The 20,442-nt window shown below is 36.6% G+C and overlaps 1 protein-coding gene across 3 annotated transcripts in view; it reads right to left on the reverse strand.

The window, feature by feature from the left end:
• HMGCLL1 (3-hydroxy-3-methylglutaryl-CoA lyase like 1) overlaps positions 1-2,105 on the reverse strand; it is a 191,927-nt gene extending 189,822 nt beyond the window's left edge. For all 3 annotated transcript variants that reach the window (XM_012558535.1, XM_012558534.1, XM_004386822.1), the window contains exon 1: positions 1,839-2,105. In XM_012558535.1, the coding sequence (XP_012413989.1) occupies positions 1,839-1,946 (108 nt within the window). In that variant the 5' untranslated portion in view covers positions 1,947-2,105. The remainder of the gene's footprint in view (positions 1-1,838) is intronic.
• Between the last annotated feature and the right edge of the window lie 18,337 nt (positions 2,106-20,442).

The following is a 20,442-nucleotide window of genomic DNA, read 5'->3' on the forward strand; positions in this document are numbered from 1 at the left end:
GCCCTGACAGGGAACACAAAAAAGAGTCCCTGATGGAGCAGGAGAAAGGTGGGGTGCAGAACTCAAATTCTAGTAGAAAGACCAGACTTAATGGGCTGACTGAGACTGGAGGAATCCCAGAAAGCACGGCCCCCAGACTCTCCATCAACCCAGAACTACAACTCCTGAGGCCAACACTTCAAACAAAGATTGAACTGGACTGTGGGACATAAAACTATACTTGTGAAGAGTGTGCTTCTTAGCTCAAGTAGATACATGTGTCTAAATGGGCAGCTCCTGTCCGGAGGTGAGATGAGAAGGCAGAGAGGGTTAGAACTGGTTGAATGGACATGGGAAATCAGGGGTGGAAAGGAGAAGTGTGCTGTCACAGTATAGGGAGAGCAATTAGGGTCACATAACAATGCATGTATAAATCTTTGTATGAGAAATTAACTTGAACTGTAAACTTTCACTTAAACTACAATAATAATAAGAAAAAAGAACATAGGGGTAGAGAGAAAAATGTAATATTTAGCCAGCAACAGAAGTCTCAGACCTAGGGAAGAAAGGTTAAGGATTCCTAATGATGTAACATAGACTGGATATGAAAGTTAAGAAATGTAAGAGAAAAGTTGCAATAGAAAGATCAAAAGTGAATGCGGGGAAATTAAACAGAAAGACATATGAACATGTGAAAAGATAAAGGATAACCTTCCCCCCTACCCTTGTCATCAACACATTCTGCCTACCTTTGAGTAAAGATGACCATGGCCATCTTCGAAGTAATGAGGAGTAAAGTATCTTTTTAAAAATCTACAAATGCTGAATTCCAATTTGTAAAGGTCAGGTTACAATTTCATATACTGATATACTGAACTGAGAATACACTAAATTTAAAACTATAGGAAAATAAGTAGCTAATATTGGAAGAGTTGATTAAAAGCCACAGTCACGGTAAAATTATGCTTACCCACTGAAATACTATAATAATTAATAGTAGTTACTGTTTTATTCACAGAATTAACCAGAAGTAAACACTGTTACATCCAGCACCAGTAATTTAAAAAAAAAAAAAGTCAAGCTCTTATAGTATCCCTCCATTTTTTCATGTTTTAACCTTTATGTAACAATTATCACTGTTACTTGTTTTGTGTTTTTTTAAGCTTTTTAAAGGGAAAAATAAATTTCTTTATATACATTCTTTCCTCATTTACCTGTTCCTTTTGGTTGAGAGTGCGTTAAATATTAAGGATGCTGATACCATCAAGTTGCCTATTGTCTTAACATGAATTTTCGGAATCATGTGGTATTAAATTTTAGTCTGAACTTTTAAATTGCTGAGTTATTTACCATCTCTTCAAGCAGTTTGTTGAAGCATAAATACGTTAGGGATTAATGGTCCACTGGATAGCTTCATCCTACTATGTTTTCCTAACTGTACATGCTGGCTTCATTCATTTTTCTGCCTCATGACAAATTTGTTATCTTTGTTACACAGCACTAGGAGGAAACTGAGAATAAGGGTTATCTTTGGAGGAATCCTTACGGATACAAATATCATGCGTCATTTCTAAGGAAAAAATAAGACGGAATAATTTTCTATAGGCGATCCGCAAACGGCCACAGGTAGGGATTTTGTTGGGTCTAATCTAGAAGGGCCGGCTAGACGCTTACAGAAGAGAGGTGATGGGAAAGAATTTTAAGAGGTGAGGCCTAACAAGACAGAACTGCTGCAGGAAGGACCCTGGGGTGCGGGGGGAGGTGCACGGGGAGGGAGGCATCCAGGAGATTGAAAGGGGAGAAGCTGGCTGGCAGCTGTGTTCAAGAGGGTATGGACACCTTGGGCCGTAAGGTGGTACCTGCGTGGGGTGGAGTGCCCCTGCCACCGAGTCCCCGATCCAGAGATGCTCTCGGAGAAGCTGTTGGTAGCTGAGGCAGTGCTTCACGGCGGAGGGCATATTCCCCATGGCGGGGCCGGGGGCTGCAGCCGATGATGGGCGGGAGCGAGGAGGAGACGGCTGAGGGGCGGACACCGCGCTGGGAAACCGCGCCAGCAACAGAACGCGCCCCTCCCGGGAAGCGGGGGCAGCGAGCACCAGCCCTGCCCTGCGCACTGCGGCGGCGCCGAGGGGAGGGAGGGAGGCTGGGAGGCGGCCGCGCCCAGGGGCCGGCGGTGCTCACACTGCACCTGTCGCTGACGCCGGGAACCTGGAGAGGAGAGGAACAAACCTGGTGGAGGGCATTTACCGCACTCAGCTGAGCACGCAAGGGTGACTGTATCTGTACATGCCCATCCATCGACTTCTCTGATGCAGGTCTTATCTAGAAGGAAAGGGGTCTAATAAGAGAAGGGGGCATGTGCTTATGTGTGGGTGAGTTTGCTCATTCCCAGCTACACCCTTTCGTGCTCCGTGTAGATTCGTCTAGCTTTGAGCTGACTTGGGTTTATGCTTAGGACAATAAATTCAATTTTTGTAATTGAGGCAATTTAAAAGATTGAAATACATATAAAATAGCACAATTAAGAAGAAAAGACAGGAGGGACTCTATGAGATGTCACAGGTACCTGAAGTAAATGGGTACTGCAGTAAAGCACTGAAGTGGAATCGAGTTGCTTAAAAGATGCATTGAACAAAATTATGGAAGCCCTAAAGATTACATCCGTTGGAACTACGAATTCTAAACAAGTCCTGAAGACATTAGAATTGGAGGAATATTGGAGGGGAAGTTCATTAGAAAACAGTTCTGAAGCGGACCACCTGCCCTGCCTTCGCCCCTTTCACAGGCACACTTATGTGGTCCACTGTAAAACTCAGATTGAGTTCGGTAGCCTGCAACTAAATAGACATATTCACCAAGGATAACCTTGTTCAGGGATCTTGGAGTTTTCTAGAGACCCAGCCAGGTGTCCGTGACCCGTCGACCCTTCTAGTTGCTGCAGCAAATATAAATCGGGAGTGGGTTGATACGTGAACGGTTGCACAACCAGATAGAAGAATCCAAAGATAACCTTGTAAAACACAGCATAAAGACACTTGAAGGAATTTAACAACCAAAACAGACAACCCATCCTTACCGCTTGCGGGGTGAGACCATCACTGGTAATGGACATAAAGGTTATTTAAAGGCAGAGAAAGGCTAAAAGTTGGGGAGGTCTCATGTGGATCCTTTCAATTGAGCAGCACAGGGCGGAGCAAAAGGATGAGATCATAGACCTTACACAGTTTTAACCAAAATTAGTTAACCTGGAGAACCTGCTCTGAGCTGCCAAAGTAAAGTCGTGTAATTATTGGACATATTTAAAACTTCTTAATGCACCAAAAATTCCAGTGATTATTTACCTGAACATAAATTTAGATTAATAGATCTAACTCTCTCTCATATGTTGTTTTCAGCAGGGCTAGCTGCTAATTATTTTTCCATCATGTGAAAAATGCAACATACAGGTTAGTGAAAGTATAACAATTCTATAACAGAGAACACGGTATATGAAAGGTTTGTAAAAGGACCCAGAAGGAAGAACAATAAATTTTCAAGGTAACCTTAATAATGGAGTCAGTCATTAAAAACTTCAATAATTTTGGCAATCAATACTGAAATTAAGTCTTAAATTTTGGAAAATATAACCTCCAACATAAGCCAAATAGTGTATGATCTTCTGATACTAAGAAAAAGAACATTTAAAAATAATATTTACTGTCTAATGGTTTTCTAAATGGGAAGAGTCTTCAGAAGATTTTGTATACAAATTTGTTGACCATAGTAATATCCTTTTTATATACAGATTATTTCTAAATATTAAAATATTTGTTGATGCAATTTTAGTGCACTTTATATAGAATATATTATAATATCAAAATTAAAATTCCTAAAAATACACAAACCATTAAGCAATATTAAAGGCTGAACAGCTTAAGAATCTCATGAATAAAGGAGTGACAAAACAGGTGCTTTATTTACTGGAAAGTTAAGTTGATGTTAAATTGTAAATGCTTAAACTTTATAAATCTGAACAGTTTATGCTCTTGTGTTAGTATTACTGTACATCTTCTTGTTTTTATGATTAAAATAAGTATTCTCAACATGTACCCGTGCCACTTGAAAATTTAAAATCCTTTAGGTGAACTGAGCATAGATACAGCAAACCCTATTAATAGGTAGTGTAGCTCTCTCTCCCCATAACAGGTTAGGAAATGTGGGCTCCCTCAGAATAGTAATCACTTGTTGAAAGTCACAAAGCTGGTTAGTGTCACATTTTGAGGCTGCACTCTCTGCTATTCTCATTGAATCATAACACTATGCTATTTATATTCCATTGCTACTCATGCGTTCAAATATAAAAAAAGTTATAAAAATTCACTGCAAGTTAAAATGACTTATGTGTTCTGTTTTTCTAATTGTTTTATTGCCAACTTTAAGTTACATGCAAAAATTTTACATTTTACCTTTCTCTCCTGAATATTTTTTTTACTCCTTTCTCTCCTTAACACCAACCCCACATCCAATCTGTCAACTAAAGGAATCGGTAGAATATCTTCCAACTATCCCTTCTCGCTCTCTCTCTCACTTCTGCTATTGACTTCTCTCTGCCCCACTTCTCTTCTCTTTGGAAGACACCATAGTGTAGTGGGGAAGGGCCTATGTGCTGGTTTTAGATTACCTGGGATGGAAGCCTGACTCCACGAGATTCTAACTGTATGATCTTGAGCAAGTTATTTAGCCTCTGCTTCTTTATCTGTAGAAGGTTGATGATAAAAGTGCCTAACTGGCAGAGCTGTTACAAAGATTAAATGAGCTAGAATATATAAAGTGCTTAACTCATGGTTTCTGGCACAGAGTAAGCAATACATGGTATCTATTATTACTGTTATTACAGGGCTCCAATATGTGTATATATATATATGTGTGTGTGTGTGTATATATATATATATATATATATATACACATAATACATACAGTTAGTCCCCAATTTATGATGGGGTTCTGTTCCAACAACTCTGTCATAAGTTGTTTCTGACATAAGTCAAACACCTCATTTTTTAATTTTTCATTATTATTGCCTTTTATTATCAGTGGAGCCCTGGTGTCACAGTGGTTAAGTGCACGGCTGCTTACCAAAAGGTCGGCAGTTCGAATCCACTAGCTGCTCCTTGGAAACCCTACGGGGTAGTTCTACTCTGTCCTATAGGGTCACTATGAGCTGGAATTAACTTGGTGGCAACGGGATGGGTTTTTTTGTTGTTGTTGTTGGTTTATTATCAGAATCTTTATAAATATGGCAGTGTTTTGAGCAGTAAATCATAATATTGAAACATCTGTGAGTGAGCATCTGAGATTGATAACATCAGCAAATTATGCGATGCGACATTGTATGTAGTACATATTACTAATGATAACTATGGTCATAAGTGGAATTTGTGGTAACTAGAATATGTCATGAGCTGGGGACTATCTGTGTATATAATCAACATCATTTTTTTCAGAATAGCCCTCTGAAGTACAGCCCTTAATTTAATTTATTTTTGAGGAGGAGGTGGGCAACTAGAGTATGATCATGTGAATGTTTATGTAATTATGTATGGAATCAATCTTCCAAAGATTGCACGGCAGAGGAAGATATCCACTATAGTTGTGCTTTTGTTAATTCCTATTTAGATTTTTAAACAATTTTTGCTTCATATATATAGTATTTTCTTGTGTGGTTGGTAATTTGCTTATATAAACTTATCTTTGGTGAAGATTGTTTTCTATGGAAATTGTTTATGGATTAGTGGAATACTCTTAAAGAATGGTTTCATTTTTGTTCGACCAGAGTTTCTAATGAATTTGCTTTGACTGTGCTATTATCTATTTTTTGTTAATATCTTAGCTTGAAGTCCCATGCGTGATACCACTTGGCTTCTGTTCTTTTTCAGGGTTTAGTTTCTCACTCACAGTCCGTGGTGAAGTTTTTCCACCTTCCATATATGGAAAAGCCTTATGGGACCCAGTGGTTCAAGCTTGTGGCTCAGTTAGCTACCTGTCCACACAGAGCCGTTGGTTTAGATCTCTTGCCATTTGGTAATTAAGCCCTGGCCCCTGGCTATCCAGGCCCATATTTTCTTGTGAGCCTCTTAGCAGTGGTTAGCCCCGGGTATGTTTTAGGTCTAGGCAGAAAGGGGGAGAAGAAGAATCTCTCAGAATAGCTTAGTCTCCATATTTACTGGAATTCTGACATGAAATTGTTTCTTTGATTATTGTGTTTGTTCCATATTTGTAAATGCATGCTGGAGTTCCAATCTCTTCTAACAAAGTAAAGGTCGGGACCAAGAGGCATTGAACTGAACTAAGAACACTGAATTTAACTCAGAGAGCCTAAGAATCTTATAATATAGTTCTGATATCTTAACTAATCCACCAGAGAGAAAACTAGATCGAAATTACATCATCTCTTAACCCATTCCCACCCCTCTCCCTATCTCTTCTCCGTGTAAAATGACCATGATAAGTTATAGATGTGCATTGCCTGTATCCTAAACAAAGGCTCTCAAAAACGGAATGAGCAGGGGTTTTTGTTCCAGAGACTAGTCAACTCAAAACTAGTTAGACTGATTTATATCAATTCTCTCAAGTGGTCAGGCTTTTAGTGGGAAGCGTCCAGTTAAAACAGGTTGATATACTGCGAGTCTGTTTGGTCCCAAAGATGGATATTTAAGGGTCTGTGTGATGACAACATGGACAGAATCAGAAGCAAGTGAACAGTTCATAATTATATAATAATAAGTGCCAAGCTGGCACATAGTCAAGTTACCTACTGGGCAGGGATCAAAAATGCATATGGTCAGTCTCAAACAATAATGCCATAGAACTTTGGCAAGTATTACAAGAGTAATGTGCTCCAGCCTTGAACAACAAAATAAGAAGGAAAGATAACAACTTGGTTACCAGTGCTGGATGGTACCTAAGGGAAAGCAAAGCTTTCATCATCTCAGTTTTATTGCTGATAAATTTAGATAACTTCTCACATATGTTATGTCTGGCTGATCTAAACTGATGGGAAGGATAGCAGAGTGTTTAAAAACATTCTTGATCACTAGAATCAAAGTTCTATTAACCATAGCATTGTTCTCAAAGAGAGCATTCTTTTGAGAATAAGTAATGAGATCTATTTTACCAAAATAACACCCCACCCCAGGTGATGGATACCTGGCACTAGATACAGAAAATCAGAACAAAGCCCCAAACCACATCTCTCCAGATGTAGGAGTCTATTTATTCTTTCATTAATTCAAAAGGATCCAAAAGCATTATCTTTGCCAACTCTGTTGCAAAATAAAATATACAGACACGGACTGTTCATTAACTATTATTAGCTCATTAGATGACTGCAGTGCACACACTTTTTCCCAATACATGTCTAAGTATCTTTTCATTCCATTATCTACAAACTCAAACTTTATTTGGAAAATGCTTTTACCAATCAGTTGATATATTTTGGTATGTTATAGACAAAGGTCACCTTCATCGGCAAACCATATTAATTCTTACATCATTCTTTGAATCTCTATGGAGGACTATTAAATGAGAAAACATGTCAGTATTAGTAACAAGTAGAAGGCATCTAGCATTTTGCCTTGTATATAGTATATGCTTAATAAATTTTAGACTTCTTTCTTCTTTTATTGACTCAAAGCAGCCCATTGTTAAAAATGTATTTGTGACATTGTTCCATTTAGAGTGAAATTTTTTAAATTTCAGATACTCAATAGCTAACAGAGAAATAAATTCGAATAAGACATGCCGTCTCACCTTAAAAACCTCACATTCTAGTGGTGATATCTGAATAAAAACAAATAACTAAAATAAAAGTGTTAAAAACAGAACTATATCAGATACAGAGTATACATTTTAATCAAAGGATTGTTAGCTATTAAATTACAGAGTTGTAGGATATGGGTAGGCAACAGAATTGATTTGTAGCAAAGATTAAGAACGCTTATTGTATGATTTTTTTCTAATTATAGTATAGACAACATGTAATTTGCATGTTCATCAAATATTTATTATTAATTACATAGTAAATATAGAATACTTGCTACCATGTAGGAAATGAAGATGAACATGGCAGTTTTTTACTACAGTCATACGTGGCTTAACATCCAGGATACGTTCTGTGAAATAGGAAGTTATGTGATATGGACGTTGTGTGAACATGCCTAAATCACGAACAATAGCATTCACTGATTTTCCACCTTTGTGTTGTTTTTGCTTCACTTCCAAATCAATACTTCTTTTTTGCTGCCTCCTGTTGCTATCACTAGCACTGGTTTTGCTGCGTTTGGGAGCCATAATGCACTTCACAGTAATGTTTTCGATAGAAAATTAAACGGAAAGAAAGCTACAACACTCAAGAGATGCATGATACCCGAGACTGGATGCTGCTGCCTTCATGTCGAAGCATATACACTGTTATACGGTAAACTTTTTAACTGTAGGTAGGGAAAGGTCACATTAAAATAATGATAGAAAGTACAGACAATATATACAAAAGCCAGTAACAGAGGCATTTATTATGACCATCAGGACATATGTTTTATAGGTTGTATGTGTACTGTACCATTATACGCCTGGCAGCACAATTGCTTTGTATACAATAGACATGAAATACATGTGTTGCATGTGGCAAGCTGTTGCATTCACTACATCCAATTACCTCTGCTACGTCCCACTCTCTGATGTGGATTTCTGAACTCTGTTATAGCTTTATGAGACCATGGACATATATGCTGTCAGACATTGCCTGAACGGACGTTATGTGGTGCATGACTGTACCAAAAATTAGAAACTTCTAATTTAGTAGTGAAATATAGATGCATTCTCAAATACTACAACAGAGCAGTATGTTGGTAAGTTCCAAATGATAATATAAGTTCAGAACTATAGAAGTAAAAGGAGTAAGCTTCAAGGTCAGCTATGATAATAAGAGAAGATCAATTAAGAGGCCACATTTGAGAGGACTGGGTGGACAGAGCCTATTATGATGAGAGGAAGTGACAAGAAAGGAGAGAGAAGGATCATTTGATAACAGGCTGTATTAATAACACGAACTATCAAGACATGACAATAATGTTCATATAGAAATCTTAATAAAAGTATCTCAGTGAGATTTTTATCTCCATGATTATTTCACTGTGGATATTTTAAGTAAAATGACTATTATGAATTTTGCCACATGTGAATATAAGTACATACATTCACCAGAGGTTCTAAATAGACTAATTTTAAAGTATCTATTTTGCAATTCAGACTTTTGTATACAGTTTTAACCACTAGTTGCTGCATAGTCATTTCCAACTTATGATGACCCCAAGTGTTGCAGAATAGAACTGCATTCCACAGGGTTTTCAAGGCTGTGACTTTTCAGAAGCAGATCACCAGTCACCAGGCCATTCTTCCGAGGCACTTTTGGGTGGGTTCTAACCATCAACCATTCAATTAGTAGCTGAGCACTTAATCATCTGCACCACCCAGGGAATCTGTAAATAGCTTTAGATCTTTTTAAAGTGTGTTGTATCTGTTTTCTGTTCGTTGGGGATGGATGGTATTTATTAAGTAACTAAAATCTACCAGATACCACATATTTTACATATGTGTAGAAATTATCATCCTCATTTAACAGATGAAGAAACTTAGGCTCAGAAACATTGAACAACTTCTTGAAAACAAACAGGAAGTGTAAGAACTGGATTCAAGTTTGTATATATCAAAGCTTTTGTTCTTTCATTTTCATCTGATGACTTTCCAGAATAAATAATAAAACGACATGCTTCACATATAGTCATTTGATCCTCATAACAAGCCTGTGAACTGGATGTATTATTACCGTCTTTTAAAAAAGATAACTCATGCTCAGAGGGGTTAAATGTGTTTCCAAGGGAGTTTCGTCAGAGCTAGGAGTGGAATTTGGCCTTCAGACTCTGTATCCTATGCACTTTCTACAATATCTGGAGGAACTAATCTTGTCCAAAACAGGAAACCTGGGAATCTATTCAAGTCTGACTACATTAAAAGTACTATTCATGATAACAACAAAAGATTAAACAACTCTCTTAGTAACTGTCATGGATTGAATTGTGTCCCCCAAAAATACTTGTCAACTTGGTTAGGCCATGATTCCCAGTATTGTGTCATTATTTTCCATTTTGTTATCTGATGTGATTACCCTCTATTTTGTGATGTGTTGTAAATCCTAACCTCTATATGTTAACGAGGCAGAATCAGTGTGGAGTGTGTCTTGAGTCACTGCCTTAGAAGACGGTGTGACTCAAGTCATACCCTAACTTAAGGCACACCCTTACTCAAGTCACACACTTGCTTGAGTAACACGTTTTATCTTACAAGAGATAAAATGAGAAGAGAAGCAAGCAGAGAGGAGAAGGACCTCACTACCACCAAGAAATAAGAGCCAGGAGCGGAGTGTATCCTTTGGACCCAGGATCTCTGTGATGAGAACCTCCTAGATGCAGAGGAAGATTGAGCCAAGACACATAGAGATCTCTAAAGAACACCAGGCCCACAGATGTTGAAAGGAGACAAGGACCTTCCCCAAGAGCTGACAGAGAAAGTCTTCCCCTAGAGCTGATGCCCTGAATTAGGACTTTTAGCTTTCTAAACTGTGAGAGAATAAATTTCTGTTGGTTAAAGTCATCCATTTATGGTATACATGTTATAGCAGCACTAGATAACTAAGGCAGTAACCTCAGTGGTTATGTTGTGTTCTGTCTTATTTGAGGTTTATGTCTCAGTTTTATGTCTTCAAAGAAAATTTGCAGGGGACATCTCATCTTGATAGTCATATGTGATGGTGGTAGTGTGAATTTCCTTTTCAAAAATCATTCCAACCATAGACTAAAATACTATAAATTTCTCGATATAACCATGTGTCTGATAGCTAACCATTATAGGAATTATGATATTTGAGTTCCTGATTACTTCTTTTCTCATTTTTTTCTCTTTGTCACAGCACACTCACTAATATAATTCCCCACATATCATATGCATGTTTGTTTGTTTGTTTTTCCTCACCTAATGAATTTTGCTCTAACTTTTAAGGAAGCTTTTCCATTAAGGAAAAAGTAGTTTTCTTGCCAACAGTTTTCCATAGTTCCCTTAGAAGTACAATTCTAAACTTCAGATACATAGATTCGTTTAGCCTTGTTCATTGAGCTGTTGTAATACCATCAAGAACCAGATTCCCTAGGCAAACAGATTTAAAGCTCAGATTAAGGAGTTGGGTTCTCGGGACCCCATCTTGCCAAAACTATTCTCATGAGTATGAGACCCATGAATATAATAAGGCTGTTTAAATGTTTAGTTACTTCAGAATCATCATTAGAGTATTAAAATGATCTGTTTGTTTTTATTGAGTACCATTAGTTCAGAATAAAACTCTTAGAAATAATTCATTAGAATGTATTCTATGTATCCCTTACACATTCAGGTATCATTGGTTTCTGTTGTTTTACAAACAACACCCAGCAAAAATTAATTAAATGTTGTTTTCCACCTCTTCGTCTTAGCTGTGTTGGTAGAGGAGATATTTTCACACAAAATAAAAAATATCATACCACATAATTTATAAATGTTTCTCCAATTTAGAAATATTTTGTCTTCACGAGATGTGATTTCTCTCTTGCTCTAAAATCCTGTTTCAGATCGACTATAAATTGTTAAAAGAAATATGGCCTGATAAATAGTTTTTTTTCCCCCCTAATCAAACACAGGTGATTTATATAATTTGAAATACGTGGTAGATATTATTTTCTACCAACCTGCTTGGAAAGTTGATTGAAATAATAATAATCATCTATGCTTAATTTACATTCACTGATTGATATGACAGGCATTATCCTAATGGTTCTTCATGTATTAATTCATTTAATCCTCATAACAACCCCCTTAGGTAGATACCACCAATATCCTCATTTTGTGCATGAAAATAAGAACCATAGAGAGGTTGAATAATTTGAATAAAGTCACATAGCTAGTAAATGGTATAGCTCTTTTATAGAGCCAAACAGTTTGGTGCCAAAGGTTATGTTCTTATCGCTTTGTATACTAACCCTCATAATGTGGGTAAATCATCACCACATATCATGTTATCCATCATTTTAGTAGGTAGAGGCATTAAATTAGAATATATATCTTGTACTAACACAGGAGGGAAAACACGTTTGGTCTCTTAAAAATTGTGCCACCTATAAAAATTGTTGACAGCAGAGAAAAAGAATTTTATCTTACAAAGAAAAGAGTTAGTAATTATGAAAATGATTTTGAATCCAATGGCTTAAAATATTACTTAGAAATTGTCACTTAGAAAATTAATTTATTTTCTCTTCTTCCTTTTCCAATGGCCCAAATGTCTGGTCACCCCCTATGCCTTTTCACATTGGCTATGTTGTTGGGTGTCTTGTACTGGTTAGCATTTCCTGAATTTCTTTATTTTTTTTAAAGTATTTTGTTTAATAGTTGCATTAAAATAAGCCAGAATGGATTAGGTTGACCTCCACATTGTACCGCCAGCTTCTACCACAGTCTCGTCTTGCAATGTGTGAGACATGTGTTCTGAGGATGGAGTTCACACTTTAACACATGGTTAAATCTGCAAGACTAGCGGCATAAAGTCTCTCTTTACTTGATCTTTTCCAGATGCAACATAACTGCTATCTCCCTTTCAAACACAGCACGCAGGGTGCCAGCTGATAAAATGAAAGGTGCTTTGAGAGTAGCGGCTAGGGACAGCTAACTCCCTCTGGTCTTGTGTGGTGATGATGGGAGCAGGAGTCTTTACTGATGCCCCTGCTGCTCCCGTGACCTACCAACTAGTTGTTCTATCGCCCCTGCCTAGTCCTGTGAGATGCCTGAAGCTGTCAGGAAACCATTCCACTAAGTCAGAAGGAAATATTAAAAATTATAGACCAGGGCACATGAAATATGGGGGAATGGAGGCTGAACAGTCCTGCTACAGAGTGGTGCTCCAGAGAGCAATAGTGTTTTAACTTTTCTTTACTGTGTGGTGTGAATCTACAATTACTTATTTACTTCTATTGTCGTTAATACATTTTATTTTGCAATAAAATTTTTCAGTAGCAATTGGATGAAAAAATAGAAGTCTGTCGCCATTTAAAGAAAAATTAAGTTCTGAATTTCCATTTCCCAAGAAAATTGATGATGGACTTGTGATACGAAAAAACTACTTTTCAGTATTTATCATCTACCATGAGGGTTGTACTGACCATATGAAAATCAGAAAACACAAACCTATGAAGGAAGCATCAGCATTTTAAGAAGACCAAAACAAAAGACAATATTTAAATGCAGAGCTCAAATATACATCAATCTGTAAAGCACGGCTTTTCATTTAGATAAATGACTATTCTAAATTAATCCTGTCTATTTAAATTCTAAGTTTTTTTTTTTTTTTTTTTGCACATATGAATAGTGAAGAAAGGGCTGTTAATGTGTTTATTCCAGGATAAAGAGAACTCTACAGAGTGATGCCTGTTTATTACATTATCCTCAGAGGATTCAAATAGAAAAGCAACTTAGCTAATTCCAATAAAGATTTAATTTTTTTTTAATTTCCAATTCATCGATTTAAAGCTGTTGAAATTTTATTCTACCAGGGTAAAAGATCTGACATTATTGTAAATTCAGCTAAATGTTTACATTTTAACTTCAGTACATATCTCTACTCTTTCAAGACAAAACTGAACAAACTAAATAATGAAAGTTAAACAATATATATGATTTAAGTTTCAAATTGTATAACTTGGCTTTGGAATATCTTAAATTTTGGTAAGGTTCTTTGGATAAAACTTATATTTTCTTGTACAAATTCATTTTCTGTACTGGAATGAAATTAAATGGGAAGGCTTATACTTCCACAACTTGTAAACTTTTAATTTGGAAGATATTCAACAAAAGAAACATAGAGAAAATTTTCTTGAAATAAAAAAGTTGTGAAATTTTTGAAAAAAAATTAAAAATGCAATTAAAAAGAGTATTTTAAACTATTTTGGCTGAATTATTTTAAAATTTAAATGAAATTTATTATTACTCAGCATTTTTTTTCTAAGCTTATCAGGAACCTCAGCATCTGTATAAAAATATTTTCTGAATTAAAATATTATGATCCACAGAGGTGAGTCAAATGAAGTGATAAAAATTTAAATTTTATTAAACAGATTATATAACTTTGGAAAAAGTGTAGAAAATATTATGAAAAATGTTAGCAATAAGACCATATTGAACAAGTACCCACCCACACACACACCCACACACCCACACACACACACACATGCTTTGTAGAAACTATGAATGCCCATGAAAAGTCAAGAAATCAAATGATGCATTGCATCAGGCAAATCTGCTGCAAACAACCTCTTTAAAGTGTTGGAAAGCAAAGATGTCACTTTGAGGACTATGGTGCACCTGACACAAACCGTAGTATTTTCAGTCGCTTCATATGCATGCGAAAGCTGGACAATGAATAAGGAAGATGAAAGAAGAATTTATGCCTTTGAATTGTGGTGTTGTTGAAGAATATTAAATATACTATGGACTACCAGAAGACCAACAAGTCTTGGAAGAAGTACAGCCAGAGTGTTCCTTGGAAGAGAGGATGGCGAGACTTCATCTCACATACTTTGGACATGTTATCAGGAGGGATCAGTTCCTGGAGAAGGACATCATGCTTGGTAGAGTAAAGGGTCAGCAAAAAAGAGGAAGACCTTCAACGAGATGGACTGACACAGTGGCTGCAACAGTGGGCTCAAGCATAGCAAAGATTGTGAGGATGGCACAGGACCGGGCAGTGTTTGGTTTTGTTGTAGGTAGGGTCGCTATGAGTCGGAACTGACTCAAAGGCATCTAACAACGACAACATCAGTGATATGCTATTAGAGAAATATATGACTAAGAAATTGATTAAGTTCATTAATAAATATAAAAATCTAAAAAACCAAACCTGTTGCCAACGAGTCAATTCAGAGTCATAGCGATCCTAAATGACAAAGTAGAAGTGCTGCATAGGGTTTCCCAGGAGCAACTAGTGGATTCGAACTGCCGACCTTTTGTTTTGCAGCTGTAGCTTTTAACCACTGCACCACCAGGGCTCCCTGCACAGATTAGTGTCTTAAAATCTTTCGAAGAACATTTTCTCATGCATTTAAATTATATACACAGGTAGTCCACGACTTAAGACAGGGTTCCATTTCAATGACTGACGTTTTAAGTCGATTCTGACATAAGTCGAATACCTCATCGATTTTTTAAATTTTCATTATTATTGCCTTTTATTATCAGTATCTTTATAAATCCAATCTTTATTTTTCTTTGGGGGTTGGAAACATTACATATAAACATACAGAGATATATTTTAATACATACATGCATAAAAAATACACAAATCTTTTCATGGACTTTCTTTCCATTATCATAGGCCTTAATGATCTTCATGTTTATATCCATGTCTAGAGCCTTCCTCATCTTCTTTATTGGATTAGAACTTTCAGTGGCATAACTTCTTTTGCTAGACATGGTGTTGGAGGTATAAGCAGTGCAGGTGTTGCAGTTAGAGAAACTTGAACAGTTCGGCTTCAAAAACTGATGCTTCTTATAAAATACTGGATAAGATCACACTACAGGGCTGGTCTACGATGAAGTCGGCATCAGTGTCATAAGAAGAAAGTCAGAGTCTTAATGGCTGTCAGGTGTGTGTGCAGTTCAATTGTCATACGTCCTTAGAGTTGGACATTGCCCAACTTTCTATCCTTATGAATCCCGACATTGATACCGACTTCATTGTAGACCAGGCCATAGCCTGCTATACTGCAGTGTTTTGTACAGTAAATCATAAAATTGAACATCTTTGAGTAAACATCTGAGAATGATAATGTCAGCAAATTATGTGCTGCAACATTGTATTTAGTACATATTACTAATGATAAGATAATTTAAAAAAGGACAGTCGGTAAGTGTGGATGCTCATAACTTGAATATGTTGTAAGTCAGGGACTACCTGTATACTCTAAAAAAAAAAATTAATCTATTATCAGCAGTTAGTTCATGAAACTTATGTTTCCTAGAAGGTCAATTTTGCATTAAACTATTGTTTGGCAAGTTAATCGTTTTACATTTAAAACAACTTTGGCAACTCTCCTACTAACTATGTAGACATTGAAAATCAGTGAGGAATACTAAAATACATATAGCCCATAACTAAACCCAGTTGTTAATTTATAACCTGGAAAAACATTTAAATTAAGTACTACCATCTAAATAAAAAATATATTAAAATAGTAAGTCATGTGTAAAAAATAAAATGTTATGTGTGAAATGAAATGATTCTTGCGATCAGCAACCAAATGTGGGTCTCATTTACTTTTCCACATTTCATTTGAGTTTTATTTCAAGAATGAGCTGAAGTATTTAAATGTTATGAATAATGTAAGCTCTTCCTTGGAACCTAACATAAGGATAGAAACATATTGTGAACTTTGGCTTCCATTACAAATACCATGTCAATAAACTCAATAATGTTCTAATAGAAAAATTCTTTGTTTAAAAAAGAAACCTGTTGGAATAATATTTACTTTCATTTTATTAAGTCCAAAATAGGATAGCTCTATAAGACTTCCCTTTTCATCACAAGAGTACTAATACCAGATTAAAATAAAATGGCTAATATGATTTACAGCTGCTTTTTATCTATAACTTGGAATAGCTTCTTCCATAATAAAAGTTGTTATATAAGAATTAATCCCAGATTTTCAATGCCGTGATTGAAAAGGATACCGAAGTTGATAAGAGAGAACTGAAATACAAGGTGTGTTAAGAAGCCATAAAAGGAAGAGATTATAAGAGCTCAGGGCTCACAGCCCAGAAAATTGCATGTCCAGATTCTATAAAAATCAAAAAAAACAAATCACTGCACTTATCCCATTATCTTTAAGGAATAGGAGAAAGGAACTACCAATGACAGTGGTAAAAAGAAGTAATTCTTTTTAAAACTAAGCACTTAAGACATTAATTTCAGCTAAGATGCTAGATGAAATTGTAAATGGGATAGTTTGTAAGACAGAAAATAGAAATGTTAATCCTTATGACCAACCTGTAAAAATCAAATCCGTTGCAGTTGAGTAGATTCCGACTCATAACAATCCTATAGGACAGAGTAGAACTGCCCTCATAGGGTTTCCAAGGAGCAGCTGGTGGATTCAAGCTGCCAACTTTTTGATTAGCAGCCGAGCTCTTAATCACTACGCCACCAGAGCGCCTTATGACCAACACAGCTTCACAAAATTAAGTCATCTCAAACTAAACTCATTTTCTTTTTTGACAGACTTACTGGCCTGATAAAACAAGGAAATTGAGTTGAATATCTGGATATTTTGCCGTAATAAGACAAAACTCAGAAAGGAACATGATAACTAAAATCAAACATTTGATGAAGTCCATTGTGGAAGAGGGATTTGATGGGTTCTATGTAACCACAAAGATTGGAACTGGGATCAGCGGGGCAAAAGTACAGCTTTAGGTTATATAGGGTCTTCATCACTGGATGTATTCAAATATAGGCCAAAAAAATCCCAGTGTTTCTGCTGTCAAAGGGTGAATCATTTATCTGGTGCCACTGCAGTTGCCAAACATCCTGTTTGTATAGGACATTCCTGTATTTAATGAGTTTAACTTCTCTCCTGTACTGACTTTGACAGTCTGTCCTCAATGCCCTGTATTCCACTTTTGTCAGAAAATTTGACATTTAGAGATACTTTTCTGCCAAAAAATTGGCACTAAATAACAACACTAGCTGAAAACCATACCTCTAAAAATAAAGATGTTGGCAATTCTTTATGGTCTTTCCTGCAGGTTTGACTGAGAGAAGACACAGGAGGTGAGAGGTAGCTGAAAATTAAAATTACTTATTTCTCATATTCAAGAAAGGAAAGGGAAAAAAACTATTTTTGGCCAAAGTCCCATGCCGTGAACAAATAGCCACCATTAATTAGAGAAAACTTTGCATAAGTGGAGCCCTGATGGCACAGTGGTTAAGAGCTCAGCTGCCAACCGAAAGGTGGGCAGTTCGAATCCACCAGCTACTCTTGGAAACCCTATGGGGCAGTTCTACTCTGTCCTATAGGGTTGCTGTGAGTCAGGGTAGACTCACCTGATGGCAATGGGTTTGGTTTAATGGGTTCAAATAAGTAACCAAAAACCAAACCAGTTGCCATCCAGTCATTACAAATCATGGTGACCTCATGTGTTTCAGAGTAGAACTGGCAGATCGCCAGGCTTTTCTTCCAAAGTACCACTGGGTGCATTCTAACTGCCAACCTTTTGGTTAGTGGCTGAGCTCTTAACTGTTTGTGCCACCCAGGACTCCTAAAATAAGTAAGTACATAGGCTCTGAAATCATCCAGTCAACAACAACCTCACTCCAGTAACTATGCTTCTGAAAACTAGCAAGTCAATGACAGCCCCAAGTCAATTAGTGACACTCCCACAATTCCGAATAACAGCCAATCACCAAGTGCCTCATTCCAGTGCCAAGCTTCTGAAAGTCAGCTGGTCAACAGCAGCCTGACTTCTATGATGATGCTAACGTAAATGAAAGTCCATCAATCCTTAAACACTCTAACTTCTGAAAGTCCACCTCCCAAATGCCCAGCTTTCCAATCCCTTACGTAAGAGCAGCTCTGACTTTGCCGGGGGGACAGTGCTTTACAGATACAGCTCTCCCTTGCAGGCAGACAGGGAGTTCCCTTTTTTTTGCATCAGATATCGAGTTCATTTATTGTTAGTTTGCAAGTTTGCAACCTGATTACATTTAGTTACCAGTTTGTACTCCTGAGTAACATGCAATAATGCATCTGTGAGATTGTCAAATTGAATCTCATCAATTCTTGCTGCAGTTGCTATTATTTGTTTTATTTGTGTATATTTGTATCCCAAAATGGCAAAATGCAAGCCCAGATTTTGTGATATTCCAAATCATGGACATCTATTAAGAAAGAAAAAAGTTCTCCTGAAGCCCTTGAACAGCAAGCAATTATTATTTAGACAATGAAAATGCTGGAAAGTCAGATATAAACCAGCATATTCCAGCTAAGATATCCAACTAGGACCAAAGATAGTGATAAAATAAAATTTTGTATTAAAAGAAATTAAGATAAAAAAGATGAAATAATCATATTAAGAGCAGTAATGGTCTTCCACACTGTATATTATCAGTGTTTCAGCTTAAATAGCCATTTGAATGTACTGCTGCTAGAAGTATATTTTGATTCCAAAATTGGAAGCAAGATGACATCTACTACAATAATAACGATAATGATAAAGTAATAGTACCGTTTACTATTACAGAAATTGCTTTTTAGTGCATAGCCATGGATGCAAGTAATCACAACGCAGAAAAAAAACTCCCTTTGCTCATGCAATATTTTTATTGTAAAAAAAGCCCTGTTGATAAGATGAAACTTGAGAAACAACAGAAAATTTTTGCAGAGACACTCTTCCTGAGTTAGTAGTTAATGAGAAAATATTATACTGCTTTTGGTGGAAGTAATACAAATACAAATTTGGTGAATGTGTAAAGGTGAAGACAATGTTTATTCAAAGGTGAAGCAAAGAATGAATGATTTTACGGAAGTTGTTGGCTATTCTGTTCATATTCTGCTATTGCTCCTAAAACATCATTTCATGTCCTTTGTATTGACATTGAAGTAATCGTTACGAAATTATTCTCTTACTTAGCGTTTATACTGTTTAAACAAAATAATTGAAGGATTTTGGTGATTATGTTGGGTTATGGATTCAATTGTTTCCCAAAATATGTGTTGGAATCCGTACCCCTGTATCTGTAAATATGACCCTGTTTAGAAACAGGGAGTTTTCTTTTGTTATCAGGGGCCTACCTACAGAAAATAGCAGCTATGGCAATTAGTTTTAAATTGCTGAATGATCTCTCAGAGCTGGTGATGGAAACTACCATGGCCAATAGAAACTGCTCATTAGCTTCCCTCCTCAAGCAGCGCCCAGGGCACGTACCCTGTCTGCCATACCTTAGTTACGCACTGGGGGAAGAGGAAGAAGGAAGACAGACGGCATCTACAAGCCCAGGAACTCAAGGATTGTTGGTAGTTTACTTGTCTATCTTAGCTTCTAGTAACTGCTAAGGGCATGGATATAGGAATGGGTGGAGAATTATAGCCATTTTTGCAATCTACCTGCCACATGAGGATTCAAGCAATTTACCTCAAAAAAAATTTTTTTCCTTGTTAAGTCGGTTGACTTCCTAATTGTAAAATTTTATTTCTTTTTCAATTTTTTTTTCTCATGAAACAGTAGTACACATATTGTTTTATGACATTGGTTAACAACCCCACAACATGTCAAACCTCTCTCTTCTCGACTTTTTTTTTT

This window comes from Trichechus manatus, unplaced genomic scaffold (assembly GCF_000243295.1).
Source record: "Trichechus manatus latirostris isolate Lorelei unplaced genomic scaffold, TriManLat1.0 scaffold00172, whole genome shotgun sequence".
NCBI classification, from domain to species: Eukaryota; Metazoa; Chordata; class Mammalia; order Sirenia; family Trichechidae; genus Trichechus; species Trichechus manatus.